Here is a 23,196-nt window from a genome sequence, read left to right as displayed (position 1 = left end):
TCCTAAAAATTGCATTTCCAAATAAGAGGAGCGTAAAAATGTCCTGCTATGTAACATCTGAAGCATTTATTGTTTGGGAGAAGGAAAAAAAAAAACCTTAATAAAAAGCAATATTCTACTACATAAAAGGTAAATGAGCATCAACAACATCGTCCAACTCATTTTACTCTATAAAAAAGACATTTGTAAAAGAGGAAAAAGATGAACACAAATGAGTAAATATGTCTTCAAAAATAGAAAATTGTGACTAAATAAAAAAGAGGACAGCTTCATTTCAGCACCGCTGACTAAATAAATGAGACCGGACAGTTCAAAGGTATTCTGGTGAAACGACGTCTGGAAGCAGCTTCTAAACAAACCCATTTATTTAAATCACTGATTAAACTGCTTTCGCTTCAATCGGATTTATTGAAAGTTAAAGAATAAATTGCTCACGCATATTTACAAACTATATCTGTAAAAAAAAACGTTAGTCCAAATAAAAAAAACACAGAAAGAGGTCGAGTCATTACCCAAAGCTTTGTTCCCAGGAAATTTAATAAGCAACAATCATAATCAGATTAAAATATTTGTAAAATGTCCATGTTTTTTCCCCCCCACTCAGTCTTTTTTCTTTTCTTAAAAATGGCTTCACAAAGAAGCAAAGAACAACAAACACAAAGGGAAAAAATATCTGAGTAAGACCTACATACTGCGAGCTTCTATTTCATGACTGCAGAGTGTTTAAAATCTAGGATGTGTGCAGGGTTGTGTGTGTATTTTTGTGTTTGTTTTTTTTTTTTTTTTTTTTAGAAAGGTCCATAATATCTTTAGGAAAGCTTTAAGAGGTGAGAAGGTACAAAGGAAGATTCTGGCCCATTCTCCAGAGTCATGATTTCTTTTTTGTGGTTGTCGTGAGGTCCTCTTTACCTGAAAAACACAAACGTTTAACATTAGAGTCGGCACTGAATCCTTCGTTTAGTCTCCAGATTTCTGCTTTTGTTTGATCACAGCCTAAAAGCTGCTGGATGCGTTTGAAAAATAGGTGATTCCCAGTTATCTTCATGCAGAAATGAAGCTGAAAAACGTTTGCTTTGCCCGAGTCGGAACAAGGCCCAGCGTGCGCTCACCTCTGCAGGTCAATCTGCTGCTGTTTGGACATCTTGATGTTGATGGACTCTGTGGAGGAGTTGGAGTCTGCCGCTCTCTTTCTGCCTCTGCCAGCTCCGGCCGGCGCCACCACCACCACCGCCGCCTCCTTTTCATTCACCGCTGGAGCAGAGGCTGCAGACTTTGGAGGTCGACCGCGTCGTTTGACTGGTGTTCCTTCTGTTCCTGCTTGAGGAGTTCCTTTCTGACTCTGTTCTGCCTGCAGGAAAGAATAATAATAAAAAAAGGCTTTAAAGAGAAGTGCGCTGGCATTTGGAAAGAAACAAAAAACAGGTGCTAAGTGTGACCTTCTTCACTTCTTCATTCTCGATTACTGGGTTCTCGTTGTTTTCTTGCACTCGGCTCTCAGGCGACTCGGGAGGGACACTGCTGTTACTACGTCAGATAAAGAAATGAGTGAAATAATCAGCATTTTTCCCAATAACATGATTGCATCAGCGTCTGGTTTACAGACCTGTTCTTGTTGATGGTGGAGGCCAGAGGAGACGAGTTGCTGCTGGTGTTGGTAGTCGTGTCTGCAACGGTTGTGGTTTTTGTCAAGATCCTCCGACCTGGAACCGTCAGGGGTTTGTTCACAGCTCCCAAAACAGGAGCGGGTTTAGGCTGCAAGACCAAGAGAGAAACCACAACAACGTGATCACGGCAACCATTTACCTACTTTCAAAAAACCACTTCCTGGTTAGAATCCAACAATCGGTGTTTGGAGTTTACCTTCCCAGTGAGCAGCATTTGTCTCATCTCTGCAGTCAGGTACTCCTTATCGTTTTTGAAATCCTGATGGAAAAACAAACACGAAAATATAAGTAAAAACAGATCGATGCAAATGTTGTCTTCACACTTTATGGTTTCAACCTCCCAGAAGAAAACGGTTGATGATGTGATCTAACTAACCCACGTGTGTGTTTGTGTGTGTTACCTTGTCCTGTATGAGGAAGAACTTTCCTGGAAGGACGGGCTCTTTCTGGCAGTCCAAGTGACACGCTGTGCTCTTATTAGCGATCACAAATAGAGCTACGTCACAGACGATGTACAGTTTCTGTTAGGAAAACAAAAATGTTCAAATCATTTCAAATGGACCAAAAACAATCTCTTCCAGGCACTGATGAGAACAGAACTTGTAGTACGCGTTTGACCCCGTTTCAGGTTGGAGTGTTGGCCCTCCCTACCTCATTGGCCTTCGCATCGTCTGGACACTGGGCATCCTTGGTCTGTTTGATGTTCTCCGCCATTTTTCTTAGAAAGGCGTGACTGTTGTTCTCATTTTTGGTCATCAGCACTTCTAACATGAACCACAGGCACCTAAAATAATCAGTTTACACACACAGTAAACACGGCTGCTGTTTTTTAAAATAACGGTGGATACATGGGAAAAAATGGAAAGACAAAAACTCACTCTTTGACGTCCTTTAGCTGTTCGTATTCGTGTGGTTTTGTGAAGTCTGGGTCATGGGCCAGAAGATGGATCATAAAAGGAACGACATACTCAGGAAGAAGAGAAATAAGTTTTTCTGTCAAGGGAGAAGCAAAAGGATCCGTTTAGTTTGGGGTAAAAAATCATATTCATAAAAACAAAGAAAAAGACGAGAAATGCAAGCTGGGTAATTGCCTCTAGCTATTGGAATTCCATTAATTAATAGATCATAGATAGAATCTTTAAAAAATTGGAGTCCTATCACATTTTGGGACAAACTGACCCTGAGCGAGTGGGTTTTGTTTGATGTACTCTCTGCGAACGGAGATGTTTTTGAGGAGGCACTGTCGGGCGTGGGCGCGTCGCTCCTTCACCGGGTCCTTGGCACACAGAGCGAAGACGGCCAAATACTCCAGAGGCAGCAACAGCTTGACCAGAGCCAAGTGGAGCTTCTGTGCAAAAATCTGACGAACCTGGTAGCACTCGTCCTGCAACAAAACGGAAAATAAAGATAAGTCAGGAGTTTTAGTCAAGTTAATACATTTACTGAAGGTGGTTTTTTTTAAATGTGAATAAATAAAACTCGTTTTAGCTCAGGTGACTAAACCAACAGCACATAACTTAAAACAGCCGCAAGAAATTCAATTAAAAATGTCAGAAAAGGGTGAAACTGACATTGATGACGAGTCCACAGAGCTGAAACTGCTCTGGCGTGATGATGTCATGGTAACATGGCTCCTGTGCCAACTTCATGATGGCTGCACCGGCGGCCAGCCTCAGGCGGGACATGTCGGAGTTACTGTTAGAAGACACATGAAAACAATCGAAACGAAACCATCGACTCCAACGAGTTTCTAATCTGACCTGACGGTAAGCAGATGTCATGTGTGATTGACAGCTCTGGGCTGCGCATACCTGATCTTCTTCTGCTCTGTAAGGTCTCCCTCACTGACCAGCATGGCTGACAGCAGGCGTAAAGTGGAGTTCGCTGACTTCGATTGGTTGTTCTTCATTCCTAGTAACCATCGCACCAAAAGCTTGATAGCTTGAACCTGACACAACACATGGATTATGGGTAAAAATATTAGTTTGGTCCTAAAAGAAAACCTAGAAAGGATTGGGTTAGAAATGATGAAAACGTCTTACCTTCGCTAGAACTTCAGCAGATACCTCTTCATCACTGGTCCACAGCTTCCCGTTCTTGTTCCCCGCCATCTGTACAAACAAACACGTCTACTGATATGCTGCTGCTTAAACAAAAGGATGTGAATGTGGAGGCCATACCCTGTCATTCATAAGCAGGTCTTTGACGATGAAGTTAGCCACGATGGATTTCATGGGGGAGGCGAACTGATCGGGGGCCAGCATGGATATGTGACCCAGAGACACCAGCGGGGTGATGAGCTGCTCTGGAACGTCTGCGTTGAGACTCCGCGACAGAGGCTGCCGTGAAGGACGAGAGACACCGTGAATGTGGGACAAGTTTGGGATCAGCGTGAGATCAAAGACCCACTTTGATCGTCTTTTGATCCATTTTAAAAGTGGTCTTTTATTAAGATTATGATGTTTTTAGCCAAAATCTGTGTCGTTTTCTAGACATAGTTTCTGCAGAGGGACACCTTTAAATTGGGGCAAAGCAACCCCACTCCCCCTCCCTATTCCTGATGTTCTGCGTTAACACGCTTTCCCGTTAGCTTACTGGCCCTCACAACCCCCCAACCTAACTAACATTAGCGGTGCAACTAAAATGGCGGGCAATATCGGAACTATCCAGCCGTACGGTTTTGAGCCAGATGCCACATCAGACGAGGAAAACGAAGATGTCCGTGGATCTATGTGTCTGCATCAGAATGGAGCGGACATGTGGCCCCGCCCAGCGTTTTTCCACGTCACAAATACGCTCTTTTTCAAACGGACTTTTTCGCCTGCTCCTGATTCACACCGATTGGAAATGATAAATACTCAGAAATGCACTTTTGAGCCCGTTTCTTTATATATGCTCTCCATCATGAGAAAAATGTCACAAATACAAATTAAAAACACCAAAAACACAATTTTTCATCAAAGCGAGTCTTTAATCTGAATGTGCTGAAAAAGATGCACTCTGTGCCCCTCAAACGTTCAACAACTACTACTGCACTTCTGATGGCAAACAAACAAGTCTGCTCCATTTATATGTATTTGTGGATTAATATGGACCTAATTTCTATTCATTTATGTTCATACTTGTACAGTTCTAAGGTTATTATAGGACAGTCTATTGAGTTCCATCAATTCAACTCATGAACACCAGTGTAGAATAAAATCAACATGTGGTTCCTTACCTCAAAGATTTGTGCCAGCTGTACTTCTTTATTGTTAAAGATGGAGTGAATACAGTGGACCGCCTGCTTGGCCTGGTGAGGCGTACCGCGTTTGGCTTTCTGATGCAGGATTGGAATAAGTGTCCTAAAAGACACATAGCAGAGAATATTGAGGAGAGTGTGCGTTTCTTTTGTTTTTAAATTCTTATGAAGAAGAAGGCCTGGTTTGGTATTTTAACCCCCTTTTGTTCATTTTTAACAACCAAACAAAAAAAGGGTTTTAAATTATATATATATATATATTTTTTTAATGGAAGCATATTACAAAAAAACTGTTAAATTGTGAGATAAACCAAGAGCATGTTTATGTGAATCAAGCAGAATTCCGGGTTTCAGTCTTACGATCGTATCTGTTGTAACTCGCTCTCTATCTTCTGCCCGGTGTTTCTGAAAATCTGGATGGCTGCTTCTGCAACTTTGTCGTCCTCCATCTTTAAGCACTGGAGAAGAGACTCGTAGGTCTCAGCTGAGTGGAACGCCGTGGGATGTGTGAACGACAAGACCTGAAAGTACACGCCATTAATCATTTTTACTCCTTAATTAGTGGAGCTTTTCCCTCAAAACTTTTTATTTTTTTTACACCCACTACTGGTTGATGCCCAATCATGTTACCTTGAGCAACTCCAGTCCAGAGCGGATAGCTGTATCGGGAGTGACGCCTTCCTCGTCATCATCAGCTGTTCCCTCAATAGACCTGTTCAGCAGCTTTACCAAAGCACTAGAAAGAAACAGATTACAAAACTTAAAAACATAAAACCTTTAACAACTGCACACACATATATATATAGCTTTCAAAGTTAAAAGTAGTCACTAGAGTATAAGGTTTTGTAGTATTTTTCCATCAAGTGTAAAGGGTTAAACCCCAGCCCACATTGAGGTCTGCAGTTACACAGCTTCACCACTAGGTGGCCCAGTGACTGAGAAAAGCGTAGTAATACAACTACACTGGAGCACCAAAAGTGAAGCAGAAATGTCACATTTCCTATCAAATAACTATGCTTATCATGAAAAGATGTGAACATTCAGGCATCCTGTATAAGTAATCAGAAATCAAACACAATTCCTTTGGAATTCAGATTCAAATAAAATGATGTGAGTAAAGTCTTGCTCCCGGTTTTCTGACCTGATGGCCTCAGAGTCGATGTGAACAGGAGCGATCCGCTCCAGCAGGAACTTGACCATCTCCAGAAAAGGATTGGTCGGTTGTTTTGGAAATGTCAACTTCCGGGTGATCTCTCTCTGTGCACGCAGAAAAACAACACACTTGTGACAAATACCAATTGCTTTGTACATCTATTCAAAAGAACAAGTCAAGTGAGAGTGATACAAGCACGTTAGCGAGTCGGAAAATAACATGCCTTAACCAAAACAACAATACAATGATGTGGGAAGTGGACAAAGAATATTAAAAGAAAGAAAGAAAGAATCCATGTGTTCTCTTACCACACAGATCTCTGCCTGTTTGCAGGAGCAGGTTGGGCTGATGAGCACCTCCAGCTGGACTCGCAGCTTCTCATCCTCCGTCAGCACTTGATTGAACTTCTTCATGAAGTCCTGAGCCTTTCCAGCATCTGGCAGGTTTTCTACAAACCCAGCAGGGGGGGGAGATTAAAGTCAACTATGCAGGAAAAACAAATAGAAATGTAGCGCCTGTGCTTTTTATCCCAACTTACTCGCAATGCCCATAAGCTTTGCTGACATTAATGTATTGTTGGCCTCAGACTAAATGGAGAGGAGATACGAAATTAAGTAAGAATACATTTTTGTTTGAATTAAAGCTGTTGGAGGGGCAACAAACCACTGGCAGCTTGTGTAGGTCAAGCAGCTCTTTGACAAGACTTCGAAGCATGTTCTGACACTTCCACATCTCATTCAAAGCCCTGAAAGAAAAGATCAGTTACTAGAGAGGAAAACAGAACACACTCATTAAAAAACTGCTTCTATGTCGTAATACGACTGGGTCTGTCAGTTTATGCAGAGAAGTGTAAACATCACAAGTTTTACTAACTTGACGGCATTCGTGTCCAGGCAGGCATACAGGTAGTATAGACATTTCATCTTCTCCTCTGTATCAAGACTGTGTGGTACCATGTACTGGGCAAAGATCTTCTCTACTAATAACCTGCAGAAACAAAGTTTCGATGAATCACTTAAAAGCAAACACCTTCGTGGAAAACAGACTGCACAAATAATCCAAGCGTAAGTTGGGAGTAACCACTCCATCCTGATGAGTCCGTTACTAAGCAAATCAGAATCTCTGCACCAGCTTCAATTCCCAATTTTTTTTTAAAAACTGCACAAATAGGTTCTCACTTGTCATCGATGCTGTTCTGATAGTAGATGTGCAAAAGTTTGTCTTTGATCCAGCTGATCTTCATAGCCGATTCCTTTCCAGCTTCATGGTGCAAACAGTACTTCTTAAAGAGCTGAGCAAGACCCATCATGGCCTCCTTACGCACACGCCACTGCAGAGGCAAGGAGGACACACAAACATGTAATAGGTAAACACAACTGTTGCTTAGGTTAAATAACCTGGTGTTAAAAACGAGGACATTAGATCACTTTCCACAACCCAGAAGATGTTAAAAAACATCAGTAAACTCAAGTTGACCAATTCCTTTCTATGACTTGTTTTAAAGTATACGAGACAGTGATGAACACTAAAGGACCAACACTACAGCTAAGGACTGATGCATTTAGAACATTTCTGTTTCTCTGCCTGCACTACAGGTGTTGAACTCACCCTCTTGTCAAGCGTCCTTTCCCGAACAAAACCCAAGAGCTGGTCGTTGACCAGGTTGAGGTCTTTCTTTCCAGCATTGATGATGGTGACGATGACGTCATGGCGGATGGCCTCCTCTGGATCGTGAGAACGCACTTTCAGGTACTCTGGATTAAAGGAAACGGGCCGTTAACTCACTGCAGCACAGTTGCAGGGACCAGCAGAAGACCTCATAATGGGACTGAAATAAAGCTCACCTGTCAGGTCTCTTGCCAGGTCTGGGTGGTTCATGAGGCAGTGACTTGCAAATTTTACACACTCTAGTCTGACAGGTACGTGAATGTCATTAAACCTAAAGAACATAAAAAAGGCGTTAGGAACCAAATATCACATAAAAAAACACCAAAAATACAAGTGTAACTGATTATTTCTTCCCCCAGAATGCAGGAAAACACAATCCTGAAGCCTTTTAACAGAAGTTTTCAGCTGCATTATGGGTTATCGAGATGACTCACCGTCCCAAGAAACACTGCCACAGCGGTCGGTTCTGAGAGGCCAGCTCAGAGTCTTTAGCCCCAAAGAGTTTCGCTAGCAGCCGGACAACTGCCAAACGCTCCTCGCCATCATTACTCTGCAAAAGTGCAGACATGTATAGTATAAGAGGAAGAAAAGTACAACTACCACGTGATCCATTCAATCTGAGCATGAAATAGACCAAATGTTTCAGTAGGTTTTTCTCTTTTTTGAAGAGGTTTTGCTCTGTTCTGAGACTGACTGAGCTTTCCTGGCCTGTGTTCCATAAGTACCTTAAGTTTGAACTCCAGCTGGGGCATGACTGAGGTCAGCAGCATGGGGTCAATGGCAAACAGTTCCTGGATGAGGTCAAAGACGTGCTCTGAAAGATCACTGACTGATGACTTTCCCATCACTAAAACCTGATTGAAAAACTGCAGAAGGAAAGAAAGAATTGACAAAACATCATAACTTTTTTATTAGGACCTACACTGGAGCAACATCCCCCTAAAAATCTGTAAAAATGTCCTTAACCTTTGAAAATTTCTCTTTAAAAAGTTTCACCAACAATTCTTATCTTAGGAAAAATCCTTTTATCGTCAGTAAGACTTGTTTTCTTAAACTGAGATTGTTTTGCTATAGACAAACTTTCTTAATAAAAAATACTTGCAAAACAGAAAAGAAGACTTTTTAAAAAAAAAAACAATTTCACTTTCTTAAGATTCGGTTTTTGCAGGGAATTGTGCTTTATTTTCCTTCCATTCTTATGGAGAATTCAAACAGCTTTCATTAGGAAAGACGCCTTTCTGCCATTCACATAACTCTGGTTGCAGTAATAAGCAAACACGTCACATGAACACATGAGGTGAGTAGCAGTTCCCCGCATAGTTATTCAGTCCTGAACCAAAGTGGGGGGAGACAAACAACCACAACTTACGTTTGCAATGCACGTCTCAATGGTCTGGACCGTCCTCTTCAGCAAGGTCTTAGCCAGATCGTATGCTTGCTTGTTCAGATTCTATTCAAAGGAATGTTGAAAGAGTGGTGAGTGGATGAAACGGTAAAAATGTGCAGTAATATTTCAAACAGGAAACCTCCTTTCTGACAGGGAGAATGAAACATTTTCATCCATTTGCAGAAGAACATTTTTTTGTGTGTGTTTTTAGTTCATCTTAAGAGCTTCTCATTAATAAATAGAGACACTACTTTTCAAATTAGAACACATTTTTGTTTCATAAAGCAATTTCAGGAGAAGTTTCAATCTATATGTGTTAGAAAATGTAGCTATATGACGATTAAAGAGACTTTTTTATTAATAAATAAACATAATTGATCAACACTATTTCAAAGATAGACTTGAGCTAACAGGGAGTTTTGGCTCCTTATGGCTAACGGGTCTACGGTCTTACTTTGTGTGCAGGGATGAGGTTGATGAGGATTGTATCCAGCAACTCCTGTGTGACTCCGTCTCCCTCCGTGATGATAGAACTCATCAGGTCCATCATGTGCATCTGCACCTTCTGATTGTGGCTGTTACTGTTCAAGACCAAACACTCAAATGTTACACTTCATTTTTCTTAAATGGAACATTAAAACAAACTAGCTTAAAAGAGCAAAAGGAAAGCAGTTCTATGACTAAGCGGACACTCAGTATTTGATGTAAATTATCCGTCTATTTCAAAAGGTGCTTATCAGACCGCCTGAGTCTCCAGCAGGAAGAGTTTTACAGGTAAGAGCAGGTTTCTAAAGCCTTACTTGATGACGGAGAACAGCGTTTTGAAGAGCTGGATGAAGATCTCATTACAGTCCTCCAGTTCAAAGCAGATGTTGTATGACTTCACCCATGCAAGGTTCTAGAAAAAAAAAAAAAAAACGTTTGGAAAAAAAAACCTTGATTGGTTTGTGCATGACTGCATTTTGTTTGAGACAAAGAAACTTGACATTTAGTCTGACTAAATTCTAAAAACAGACACTTTCAATAATATATAAATAGCAATAAAAAATACATAAATAAAGAAATAAAAGAAATGACTTTATTTATAGTCATATATTAAGACATTAAGCTTATTGTCAAAAATCTGAAAGAAGAAGCGACTTTTAGTTGGGCTTCGTTTCTACTGTACCTCCAGCAGGTAGAAATAACGGTTAAACTGAGGACTCTTGGTGTCTTCTAGTCCCTTCAGCTGTCTGGTAATGAAGAGAAAGATGTCCTGCAGAAATAAATCATTTTGAACTCAGTTCCAATATCCGTACAAACACATCTGCCCTTTTAGCAGTGGACTCTTACAGCAAAACAACTTTTTAAGTCTGTTTATTTAAATGAAGAGGCAAAAAGGTAAATATCAAGAAACAAATTTCAAATGAAAATCAATAACTATAGGTTTTCTTTCCAAAAGTCTTGTTAAATTACAGAGCAAACAACTAATAACACCAATGTTAAAGTGATTTAAAACACATTTGTTCCTGTTAGTTCAAGTGTCAGAATGCAGTTAAAATACTTACTTTTTGTAATGGTTATGAATTTAAAAATAATTACACTTTATCATTATTATTATTTGATGTAGAAGAAGCAGATTTAACAACATAACGTTTTTTATCTGACTGCTGTTTATTGCTTGTTTTATTTTGAAATATCGTGAAGTTGGCATAGAAAATAAGTCAAATATATTGGTGGCTCCCCTCTCTTATTGGTAATGGCAATACACCTGTGAATTGTTCAGGATATGATGCATTTAAACCATCTTTCCATAATTCTGACTTAAACTGTGTTGGGTAAAGCATCAGCTGCTAACCTTGAGTTTGTCGTGGGAGGTGTAAGGAGCCTCGGGAGCGTAAATTCTGAAGATATCAGCGAGGCAGCAGGCCACCAGCAGCCGGACATCTTTATTTGGGTTCCTTAGGAAGAACTCGGAGGCGAGGTGGAGCGCCAGGCCAAGGTACTGCTGCTTTTCCTCTTCTGAGTCCTGATCCATGTCCATGTAGGTTTTCACAACCATCTGTCAAGATAAAGGAAGGTGTTAAAGTAAAATCACTTTTATTTATGTCGTTGGCTGCAGGATCCTTAATTTAATTATTGTAATTTAATATTAAATTTACTCTAATAAAGTCTGACTTCATGATAGCTCATGAAGACACCCGATGCAGAATGTTTGTTTAGAGCTTGAGATCGAAGATTGAGCTTGAGAAATGTACCAAGAAAAAACAGAATCTGAGCTCTGCTGCTCCTCTATAATTCAAAGATGCCAGAGGGATCAATGAAAGCTTCTGTCAGAAACTTTTGTAAAAACAAAAAAAGCAAACAAAGTATTTTTTTCATCAAGTCAAGCAGAGACAGGTTGTCGAAGGCTGCTCCACAGCACAGAAAAGCCCCTCTGTGTAAGATAAATCACTTCCAGAAAAGATGATGAAACATGTATTTACATGGTTGTGTCATATTCAAGATCTGAGTTATTAGACTATTTACATAAAATTCTTGAGCAGACAGAATTCAAGATTAGTATACAAATGCAAACACAGCAAAATGACGCAGCTGTTTAAACCATCATTGGCTTAAACATATCAGGGACAGATGGTACAGCTGTCAATTGCTTTGATTTCTACTGTAACAGTCGGCTAACCAGCAGCTGCTCTATTGTCATCAATTTCATTTTCTGTCTTTCCAGCTTCTACGTTCACATCATGCAACTTTTTCCTCATTTAAAACCTTGGAGGTCAGAACAGACGTCTCAAAGTTGAAGCTCTGTAATGGTGCAGCAGATATGACTGAAGCCTGAAGACAAACTGTGTGTGATTCCATGCAACCACACACACGATGTGAATCTGATTTCTTAAGTTACACGATTTTTGAATTTACTTGTAGATGGGGTTTATTTTTAATAATAACAGAAGTTATTCAGACATCAATTTAAATTGACATGAAGGTTTCTCTTCAAAGAGCAGATACTTTCTGGCAAGTATTCACTTTTATCCAATACATTTTTTAGTTTTACATCCGTGCAACTGTTAAAAAAAAAGAGAAGATGGATGACAGTGACATGAGAACTCATTGCACAACTTCCAGAACTGTCATTTCTCCCTCCGTGTGAACAAAAAACCAGCAGCTCATTTATAGACTTTATAGTTGTCATATCAGCAAAGCTAAGGCTAGGGTCGTCTGCACCTCAACCATTGACTGTATACAGAGAACTGGACTGAGTGACCCCTCCCCCTTGCATTCCAAATAGGAAGTACATGCTGGCTCCAAGCAAACAAAAACCCAGAGACTTCTATTTAGAACAGCTGTGCCTAAGTCCTTCCATTGGTCAGACTAAATGTTCTTGTTCCAATACATTTTTCTTAATATTTTCTTGCTAATCTATTTTTTTCATTACATTTTTTCTTTATCACAAGTTATTCAAATTCTAAACTGACCAACCAGATGGCTAATAAAAAGCATGTGATAATAATGCTGGCCCCCACCTTGAACATTTGATTGACGCATTCTCCCTGGCCCGCTTTCAGTGGAAGGAGTGTGGACTTCTAACAAGCTTACTCATGATTGGCCACAGTAGTTGCCCTAGAAACGTAACCGACTAGGATCAATCACTGTCGTCTGGCTCCAAGATGGTGGGGTGTCATGCAAAAATGGCTAATGATTAGGCTTCATTTCGCTGGAGCTGGAGGTAAGGTATTCTCTATGGGTGACGTCACACACAGCATTGTCCAGTTTTCTATATAAAGTCGACACAAAGAAACTCAAGGGGTGGGTTTTGAAAGTAGCCAGCAATTCCAGAGTTACATCCTTAAGTACATAGTTTTCCTGAAAGGGCCAACCTTCACAAGAAAATTAGGATACACAACTGTGTTGTTTTTAAGTCTTAGGTAGATGCCTTCCACAAGCAGGCATGCGCATACAGCCATATTTCTTTTCCTTCTCATTTATTATAAGATCTGTTTTGATTGCAAAAGGTCTCCGCAGTTACAACCTCTTTAATTGTAGAATAAAGTAAAGTAAAGATAAAGTCCCACTATCAGTCACACACCTAGGTGTGCGAAATTTGCTCTCCGCATTTGACCCAACCCCTGGGGGAGCGGTGAGCTGCAGACACAGCTGCGCTCGGGAACCATTTGGTGGTTCAACTCCCCAAGCCAACCCCTCAATGCTGAGTGTCAAGCAGGGAGGCATTGGGTCCAATTTTTAAAGTCTTTGGTATTTCTCGGCCTGGGTTTGAACCCACGACCTTCCAGGTCGGAGCCCTAACCGCTAGGCCACTGAGCTGGATATAAATTGCGGAGCACTCAAGGGCAGGAATAATTCCTCCCTGTGGGTGCAGTGTGAACTGACTTGAGGGTGGAGGTCAGGGCTGCACAATGAGGAAAACTAGCAATGTGCGACATTAATGATCAATATTGCGATGACGACATAACTTGCGATACATGAACAAATACCAAAACAACAACAAAAATCATTTCCATTTCATTGAAACAATTTAATTTAATTAAAAGTCAACGCAACTTGCATTACACTCCAAATGACCCTCGTCTACATAGGAGGCAAACGTCTAACATTAAAGGGCTCCATTTGATTGGTCAACAACATGAAGGGCAACATTTGATTGGTCAACAACATGAAGGGCAACATTTGATTGGTCAAATACATAGAAGGATTTATTTGATTCGTTAAATACTTCAAGCTGCCATAAGATTGTTTCAGGACATTTAAGGTTACCATTTATTGTTTTTGCGATAAGCGTATTGCACAGCTTGATATCGCGATAACGATAAATTTGCGATTTATTGCGCAGGCATAGTGGAGGTGCAACGAAGAAATACTCTGTTAGTATAAAAGGGACAAAGTCTGAGGTGGGGGATGCAAACGGTTCTTTTGTACGATGAGTATTAGAGCAATCATATGAAAAAATCTAAACTTGAGGATAAAGTTGTAAAATTTTGTGGAAAATGGTTGTGAAACTATGAGAAAAAAGTCAACATTTTACAAAAAATAAAGGTGTACATTTAAAGAAAAAATGTCAGCATTTTAAAAGAATATATTCAAAAATGTATTATTTAAAAGTTGTAATTTTACAAGAAATAAAGTTGAGCCTTTTTGTAAATAAATTTGCAATTTTGTGACAGTAAAAATTCATGAGTAGTGTGATGTCCGTCTGATTTCCCTTAACTGTGTGCAACATAAATTAAGCAGATAGTGCTCAACTGTCTATGTTGAAACATTAAAAGCGCTAAATGTAACTTTTTTTTATAGTAAAATTAGGACTCTTTAAAGCATTAATTTACAACTTTACTCATGCAAATTGTTTTTTCTTTTTTCAGAATTGTACAACTTTTTTTTTCCATATATGCATTTATTTTTCTTCTGTTATGGTGTCCCTAATACTGCCATGTACTTTTGTTGTCATTACACGGATTTTACAAGTTTGCAACTATTCTCTAAAAATACAGTGAGCTTTAGCAAACTGCAAGCCTTTTTTCATCCGACCTGAAGTGCTTTTCAATATAACCAAGTTGAAGTCAAAGGGTGATGCAAAAGATTATCCCCATGTTTAACATGTCTCCATAAAGATAGCACTAATACTTATAACAAAAAAATGAACAAACATGAAGGTAGTGTCCAAATTCCTTCACAATGTCCGATTTTACAATTCCAAAATCGAGTACCCTAAAAATTTCTTAGAAAACCAGTGTGCATCGATGCTCACTAGATTGGCGAATATAGACCACAATGCATTGCGTCTGAACAATTTTTGCCAATTTTTTTTTTAATTTAAATCTATTTTTTTAATAAACCATCAATATTTCTATCCTCAGAAGACAGTGGATTCATAAATGGTCGTCGCAAAATGCTCATATCAATTAGATTTTAACTTCTTGAAATCGACGAAATCTTATTGGATAAAATAAAATAAAAAAATAGTGACCATGGTGCACGAATTGCTTTCAAAACCCAGGGCACTACATAGTCCTGCACTATATTGATTTTTAATAGTTGGGGATTAGGGTGGGAATTCGGACATCGCAAACATACCGTAAATCTTTCTTCAATCAGTTTTTCTATAACAACAACTGAAGTTAAAATTACTAGTGTTACTAGTATGCTTTTTATTCAGCCCTTATAATTACAAAACAACCGAATATGTCACACCACTCTTAAGGTTTTTGTGGAAAAGTCTGGAATTTTTGTGTCAGGCTGTCGCTTCCTGTGTGTGGGTGTGTTCAGGAGCTGAAGTGCAGCGGTAAAGCTCCCTCCACCATCAGGCAGGCAGCCAGCAGGAGTGGGGGATGGGCCCACGGCACACACAGGAGCAGTTCTCCCGCCAACACACAACTGTGCAGACACACACACGTATACATCGCTTTTCTTTGCATAAGAAAGTGCTAACAATTTCAAAAGCTCCTGGATTGTGTGCATCTACACAACATGTTTTATTTTTGAATATGTATTCAAGCTAAGCTTTAACCGTGATACAGTTTCACAACAAACACAAACATGGCCTTTAAAACCACGCTAAAGGCCCGTACACACCGGGACGAATATTCGCCAGGCGTTATTCGCCAGCGTTTTTCGCCACGTTTTTTGTGTTCACACCCAGGCGATTTTCGCTGACGATGAGTGGAGTGAACATGCAATTTCATTCCCTGACATTAGATGGCGCTTAATGTAAAACAGAAATACTCCTGTACACAAGGTGGCGCTGCGCAACTTTACGCTTCTTAAAGTCGCTTTTCACTCAGAAGAAGACAGCAAGTATTTACACGCTTGTCAGAACGAAACAAAGAAAACATGAATATTTCAAGCACCAGTAGCTCCAACTGGTGCTTGGTTCGGGGATGTTTTAGAATGTCCGTCATTATTGCTTCGCGGCTGTGTAGACGCTACTTGGCGTCTATCTTCTTCGCTGGTATGTGTGCTCAGCAAGGCAGTTTTGTGTTTGAGCGCCCCCAAGTTGTGTTTTACTGTAACTTCAGAAGCTCCAGACACGTGAGCAAAAGCGCCGTTCTCATTGGTCGAGTAGATTTCGACGCGACGCGTCGAAAAAAAAAAACGAACCCGAGGCGTTTTTTTTTTTTGACGCTTTAACGCCTGGCGTTTTTTCGCGTCGGTGTGCACACTCTCATTGGGGCCCTTTGTTTAGTCACGAGGCGTTAAACGTCGGCGAAAATCGCCGGCGAAATTCGTCCCGGTGTGAACAGGCCTTTAGGCTTCACTCTAAAGGCCCGTACACACCGGGACGAATATTCGCCAGGCGTTATTCGCCAGCGTTTTTCGCCACGTTTTTTGTGTTCACACCCAGGCGATTTTCGCTGACGATGAGTGGAGTGAACATGCAATTTCATTCCCTGACATTAGATGGCGCTTAATGTAAAACAGAAATACTCCTGTACACAAGGTGGCGCTGCGCAACTTTACGCTTCTTAAAGTCGCTTTTCACTCAGAAGAAGAGAGCAAGTATTCACGCGCTTGTCCGAATAATACAAAGAAAACATGAATATTTCAAGCACCAGTAGCTCCAACTGGTGCTTGGTTCGGGGATGTTTTAGAATGTCCGTCATTATTGCTTCGCGGCTGTGTAGACGCTACTTGGCGTCTATCTTCTTCGCTGGTATGTGTGCTCAGCAAGGCAGTTTTGTGTTTGAGCGCCCCCAAGTTGTGTTTTACTGTAACTTCAGAAGCTCCAGACACGTGAGCAAAAGCGCCGTTCTCATTGGTCGAGTAGATTTCGACGCGACGCGTCGAAAAAAAAAAACGAACCCGAGGCGTTTTTTTTTTTTTGACGCTTTAACGCCTGGCGTTTTTTCGCGTCGGTGTGCACACTCTCGTTGGTGCCCTTTGTTTAGTCACGAGGCGTTAAACGTCGGCGAAAATCGCCGGCGAAATTCGTCCCGGTGTGAACAGGCCTTAAAGGCCCGTACACACCGGGACGAATATTCGCCAGGCGTTATTCGCCAGCGTTTTTCGCCACGTTTTTTGTGTTCACACCCAGGCGATTTTCGCTGACGATGAGTGGAGCGAACATGCAATTTCATTCCCTGACATTAGATGGCGCTTAATGTAAAACAGAAATACTCCTGTACACAAGGTGGCGCTGCGCAACTTTACGCTTCTTAAAGTCGCTTTTCACTCAGAAGAAGAGAGCAAGTATTTACACGCTTGTCAGAATCAAACAACGAAAACATGAATATTTCAAGCACCAGTAGGTCCAATTGGTGCTTGGTTCGGGGATATTTTAGAATGTCCGTCATTATTGCTTCGCGGCTGTGTAGACGCTACTCGGCGTCTATCTTCTTCGCTGGTATGTGTGCTCAGCAAGGCAGTTTTGTGTTTGAGCGCCCCCAAGTTGTGTTTTACTGTAACTTCAGAAGCTCCAGACACGTGAGCAAAAGCGCCATTCTCATTGGTCGAGTAGATTTCGACGCGACGCGTCGAAAAAAAAAAACGAACCCGAGGCGTTTTTTTTTTTTGACGCTTTAACGCGTCGCGTTTTTTCGCGTCGGTGTGCACACTCTCGTTGGTGCCCTTTGTTTAGTCACGAGGCGTTAAACGTCGGCGAAAATCGCCGGCGAAATTCGTCCCGGTGTGAACAGGCCTTAAGGCTCTTCTATAATGATCTATGAACTTTAAAAAAAAAAAACATTTTTGGGGGATTTTTCTCATAATGGAGGACATATTATGGATATAAAAACGTGTAGGTTTAAAATTTCTTGAATCAAATTGTAGAGAATCTGAAGCAGATGAAAAAAAAAATAGCTGTTTCAGAAAGTTCTCAATTGTGATGCAGGAACTGAAAAGGGCGGGCAAAAGTCTTCCTGCTCCGCCCCACTCTGATGCAACCTGATGCAGACAAATAGATCCATTAACGTCTTCAGTTTCTTCGTCGGAACTGGCATCTGGCTCAAAACCTTATGGCTGAATAGTTCGGATATTGCTCGCCATTTTAGTTACAACCGTTAGCCTGGGGTTGTGAGGGGCTGTGAGCTAGCAGGAGAGTCTAAACAAAGGGATCATGGATATCAGTGGAGGCTTACTTCTATGTCAATGGTCCCGCCCACAACTCAGAGGCGAATTTCTGACCAACTCCTGTCACACTGCTCAAACTGCCCAAGAAAACTACAGGTTTGTTTATTTTGGCTAAAAACAGAACAAATAAGAGGTAAAGACCACTGGGAAGGCTGTTACAACAGATTTACCTGCTCTTTTAAAAAACATTATTTCAGCTTTTGACATCATCGCCACTGTAATCAGCATCCTTTCAATAAAGTTTTTTATACCTGTATAGATTTGAACATAAACAGAAACATGAGCCAATAATGGTTTTTATTTTGCACAAGATTCAAATTATAATATTTGCATTTAAGAATCCAAACTCTATAAGGTTTCTATAATTCTTTCATCATAGAGCATAAAAGACAAATCCATTTGCTAAATGTTTGCGTCATCATATTGTAAGGAATGTGTTGTAGATGCTCCATAGCTCTGGGAATAGGAATGAATGGTACCTCAGGTTTCATATCCCTACTGGGATGTATGTATGATTGGAGGGGGGGGGTAAGAAGCATGAGTGAAGTGGTGGTATTTGGCCTGTTAATAGGTTAGATCAATTTAAAAAAAGAATAAACTAAGGGGCAACTTGAGAACCAATCTAATATTTTCCCACAAACCCTTTGCAACCCGTAAAGACTTGATCTTCCTTTTTAAAAGTAAGTGCAGACTAGGGAATCAATCCTGTAATCGTTCAGTCCCTCGACAGACACTTCCACTAATACAGCTAAATAACAGCCATAGGCCGCAGACTCGCTGAATTCTAAATTATACCAGGCATCCAAGCTATTTTATGCCTTTTAGCTTTCTTTCGTATTTTTCCAACATGGAAATCACACTATTAGGTATGGAAAAAGAAAATCACCATAAATGCCTAGATTTCAATATTCCCCACCGATTCTTAGTGGGTAAATATTTGTTACACTGATTTGCTCAACCACCACCAACTAATGTAACCATCCTCTTATTATATGACTAGCAGCAGCACTGAAGGACTTCAGTTCTCTACACCGGGTACCAAATATAACCAAAAGAAATGAATCGCAGCATTTCATGTAAACGTGCACAAACATTTACATAGACATGAGTCATAACGTAGATACATGGTGTATTTATGTTTTCAATGTTTCATTTCCTGTTGCTCTGGCAGAAATGAAATTTTCAGCAAAATAATGTTATGTCACGGTGTCTGCTTCTATTGCTTTGCCTGCTGTTGTTTTTTAAGCCCAGATGTAGCCGCTTCCATCTGCAAATCACTTTTGGCATCAAACCAGATCGTCGCATAAGGATCCTGCCAGTTAGTCTGCATTTTATGAAAACAACTTCTACTGCTGTAAATGTAACACTGGCAAATCAAATGACATTTGACTCTTCTCTAATGCCATAATCCATTTAAAAACTGAGAAACGTCACTGAACAAAAGGCTCCCAAATCAATCTTGTTTGTTCTTGCAAATGCTGTATTAAAGTTCAGTTTGTTTTTATTTTATATTTATAAAGTGCAAGTATACCATCCTTTCACATCACGTTTACTACCTTTGTTTAATTTACACAAGAGATTACTGATTAAATCCATAGCGTTCTTTAAAAAAAACAAAAAGAAGAGAATTCTGCAAAATGCAAAGCATTTCATATTCCTAGTTTAATGTGTGACTGAAGCGCTTCTATGCAGGCTGAATGCAAATGCAGAAGAACAACTGTCGAGTACAGAGTTTAACATGAAACAGTGCACATATGTCTTACAGGGACGGCTAGCATTATTAGATTCTTAATCCAGATCTTCGGGTTTCACAGACAGGATGTAGAGACTTATGCACACATTTTAGCACTCTTTTTAATAGGAGAATGACAGGATAAAAATGCAAAAATTAAAACTAAGTCTTGAATTTGCTTTCAATATTCTGATCTGAAGGTACTCCATCTTCAATTTACTGATAAATTTTAGATAAATGAAGAATTATTTTATCAAAAGAGGACTTTGAAAAACAAAAGTTTCTTAATGTCTCTCATTTTGCATACAACTACAAAACTTTAAATTCTTTTGAAAGGCTATAGCACTTCCCTTCTTCCACAATAAAACTGGGACACCCCCTCCCTTTAGAAGAGGGGTCCCCAAATCCAGGCCTTGAGGGCCGGTGTCCTGCTGGTTTTCCAGAAACCCTACCATACCGGTACCAAATGACCCACGGACCGGTACCGGTCCCCGGCCCGGGGTTTGGGGACCGTTGATGTAGGATACCGGCCCTCGAGGCCTGGATTTGGGGACCCATGATTTAGAACATAGAGTCAAGGCAGACAGGGAGAGTCTGCATTAACCAGTAAGTAGCCTCTTATTACAGTGAGTGTTTGTATGAAAACTAGCCTTTAGTTGATTAAAAACTTAACATACTATGGTGAAAATTTGAACTGAAAAGGTGGTTTGGTTTGTCAATGTGTCTAGGAAGGGACTTCATAAGATACACACTTTTTTTAACTAAACTATAAACAAGAAAGCACAACAAGAAGCAATAAATTCTCAAAATCTAACATACCAGTCTGATTCGGACAATGGAAAAGTCAGTCAGCTTTAACAATGTATTTATAGCATACGTTACATGATTGCTACACTCTGAGTTTTATCATTTAAGCAATTTTAAAGGTGTTCAAATAAATGACATGGTGTGTGACAGGGACAAGAAGAAACTGGACGAGCTGGTCAAGAGGGCTAGCTCTGTCCTGGGCTGGACTCAGAGGACTCTGTAGGTGAGAGGAGGATGCTGACCAAGCTGTCCAGCATCCGGAACAACCCCTCTCATCTTCTGTATGAGATGGTGAGGACCACGAGTAGCTTGTTCAGCCGCAGACTGCTGCACCCTCAGTACAAAAAGGAACGCTACAGGAGGTCCTTTGTCCCAAAAGCAGTTAAACTGTACAATTAGGACGTGTACTTTTACCACCATTTTTCACTACTACGTCTGTCTTTTCTCTTGCTATTTGTTTTTTTAACGGTTATATTTCTTGTTTGGCTGCTGTAACAACTAAATTTCCCTCCGGGGATCAATAAAGTCTGATCTCAGCTTATGCCATTAGTTTTAAATCTGTGACACAATTTCTCTGTTACAAGATATAGGCTTTTTTATTCTCCATAAATAATACCTGTCCTCATAACATGAATGTCAAAAAACAGTTTGAAGTTTATGTTTTGAACAATCTCAATTTGCCCTTTTCTCACTTAATCTCTTAGGATCACATGCGAGGACATCACATTTTAAAAATACAACCACAGTAGTTAATTTTGTTAAACTGGAGCGCTGTGACTACATATTTAAAGGGTTAATTCCTACATGTTCTGGGGTCTTAACCGGTTAAATTGTGTTTTTAACATGTTCTTGTGCATTTTCAATAAACTACTGTCGTTCTGCAGAAACTATGTCCTAGAAGACAACATACGTTTTTGGATCTGAGCTAAACTGCATAATTGTAAATGACGTTTTTAAATGAGATTACAAGATTATCATTATTTAATAGCTAAACAAATTTGTATTAGTGTTGCTGCTGCTATTCAACATCCGAACTGAGCTTTCAGTGTAAAAATAAATGTGAGGAAAGGATTCTAACACTGAATAGTTTTAGGTAAAACCTTGACATAAACATAGAGTCTGGGCACCACAACATTAGACTGAAAACATGATTTCGTTACAAAACACAGAAAGAAAGAGAATTTATGGGAAGTTCACAAAGTCAGGAGGATCTTGGCACTGAGTCACAGGCTGAGTACTTTTGACAAAGTCATAGGTCGTAAGGGTAAAATCTCATCAACGTACCTTCAATCTCTTCACCACCTCGTCATTGCTGATTTTATCCGTAATCTCTTTCACTCCCGGAGGATAGACTACTTTCCCGTCCCCCGTGGGTTTCTGCTGTTGCGCGAACTCCATGCTTGTTGATGCTCAGTCCACACGGTCTCTACTGGCCTCTATAGGTCAAAAAACATTACTTCAATACAACCATGCTACCGCACTTACTAAAACACATCTTTAAGGGAGACTAGTGTGTGCCACTCGTTGTAGTTTCCTCTTAAAAGATCTAAAACAACATTCAAATGATAAATTACATTAAATCCCTTCACCTAGACCAAAAATAGCACCACTGAAGAAGGATCGCGTGTGTTATTAGCTTACATGCTAATTTTCCCCAGCTAAACACCAGCAGTTATGCTCTTACAAATCGTTCGTGAAATTCCGTTTAGATAGGGAAAGGAGTTCCGCTTACACTTTAAAAACACACACATATAAAAGCAGTCCGGATAAAAACGGCAATTACAAAAAACACAACAGGAGCCGGTGTCTAGCTCCTGTCATATTGATTCTTACATTAGCTAGCTAGAAGTGCTAACAACACAGGCTAATATTTTGCGGGAAGGAAGTCGTGTTAGCTGCTAATTCCCATTAGCAGCGCTCCGATGCTAGCCTAGGCCGCAAACTGTTCAGGTGCCCATCACATCTCCGTCTACATACAATCACAGAGGAAGTGAAGTATCGTCTCATCTTTGTTTAAAACAGCCACGATCCTGCTCAATTCCTGTGATTTCTAACTAATGCCGATACTTTTAGAAGTTAGAAAATTGAGGTTATTTACTTGTGAAGGTCTTTTTCAACTTCCCAGCATCGCTCCGTACTACCGCTAGTTTACAGGCGAGGCAGGGCTGCTACCGTCGCCCTGAGCCCTCCTCTCTCTCAACAACTTGCCCCACGGAGTATTTTAAACACCTTAACAAATACAGAATGAGTCTATTTTTAAACCATCAAATGCTGCATCCCGGGACACAAGTCCAGCGTTCCTTCCAAAGTATTTACCTGGGCCGTTTTAATTCATTGGTCTGATTCAGGTTGGGCTTAGTTTTTCGGCACAAAGCTCTCTGTCCGTTCAGTCAGCGCTGTCTATGTGAAGCCTGAGTACACAGCGCCCCCCTCGGTCTCAAAGGAGTGGTGCAGTTCCCTAAACATGGCGGGAGAAAGCGCCACTGT

At 40.4% G+C, this 23,196-nt stretch overlaps 1 protein-coding gene across 4 annotated transcripts; it reads right to left on the bottom strand.

Moving 5' to 3' along the window:
- Nucleotides 1–388: 388 nt before the first annotated feature.
- Nucleotides 389–23,196, bottom strand: LOC144991148 (sister chromatid cohesion protein PDS5 homolog A-like). Of its 4 annotated transcripts, none has more exons than XM_078944975.1 (33): nt 23,026–23,196; nt 21,994–22,145; nt 10,951–11,154; nt 10,282–10,368; nt 9,914–10,011; nt 9,568–9,694; nt 9,096–9,176; nt 8,452–8,592; nt 8,161–8,276; nt 7,903–7,997; nt 7,667–7,812; nt 7,237–7,388; nt 6,932–7,045; nt 6,722–6,803; nt 6,597–6,645; nt 6,367–6,506; nt 6,047–6,162; nt 5,536–5,641; nt 5,266–5,426; nt 4,885–5,008; nt 3,845–4,003; nt 3,707–3,775; nt 3,476–3,612; nt 3,236–3,359; nt 2,844–3,048; nt 2,543–2,657; nt 2,316–2,448; nt 2,066–2,185; nt 1,861–1,923; nt 1,604–1,752; nt 1,437–1,524; nt 1,110–1,348; nt 389–909 (listed from the first exon to the last, which is right to left on the bottom strand). In XM_078944975.1, the coding sequence occupies exons 2-33, from the start codon at nt 22,105–22,107 to the stop codon at nt 906–908; spliced, it is 3,858 nt and encodes a 1,285-aa protein (XP_078801101.1). In that variant the 5' UTR covers nt 22,108–22,145; nt 23,026–23,196; the 3' UTR covers nt 389–905. The 4 variants fall into 4 exon arrangements, with proteins under 4 accessions (XP_078801101.1, XP_078801105.1, XP_078801114.1 ...); XM_078944979.1 differs by having other exon boundaries at nt 22,808–23,113; XM_078944988.1 differs by lacking the exon at nt 23,026–23,196 and adding an exon at nt 22,543–22,565.

Source organism: Oryzias latipes, chromosome 1 (assembly GCF_053564925.1).
Source record: "Oryzias latipes strain Hd-rR chromosome 1, Olatipes_Hd-rR_3.1".
NCBI classification, from domain to species: Eukaryota; Metazoa; Chordata; class Actinopteri; order Beloniformes; family Adrianichthyidae; genus Oryzias; species Oryzias latipes.
This window is presented reverse-complemented; position numbering and strand designations above follow the sequence as displayed.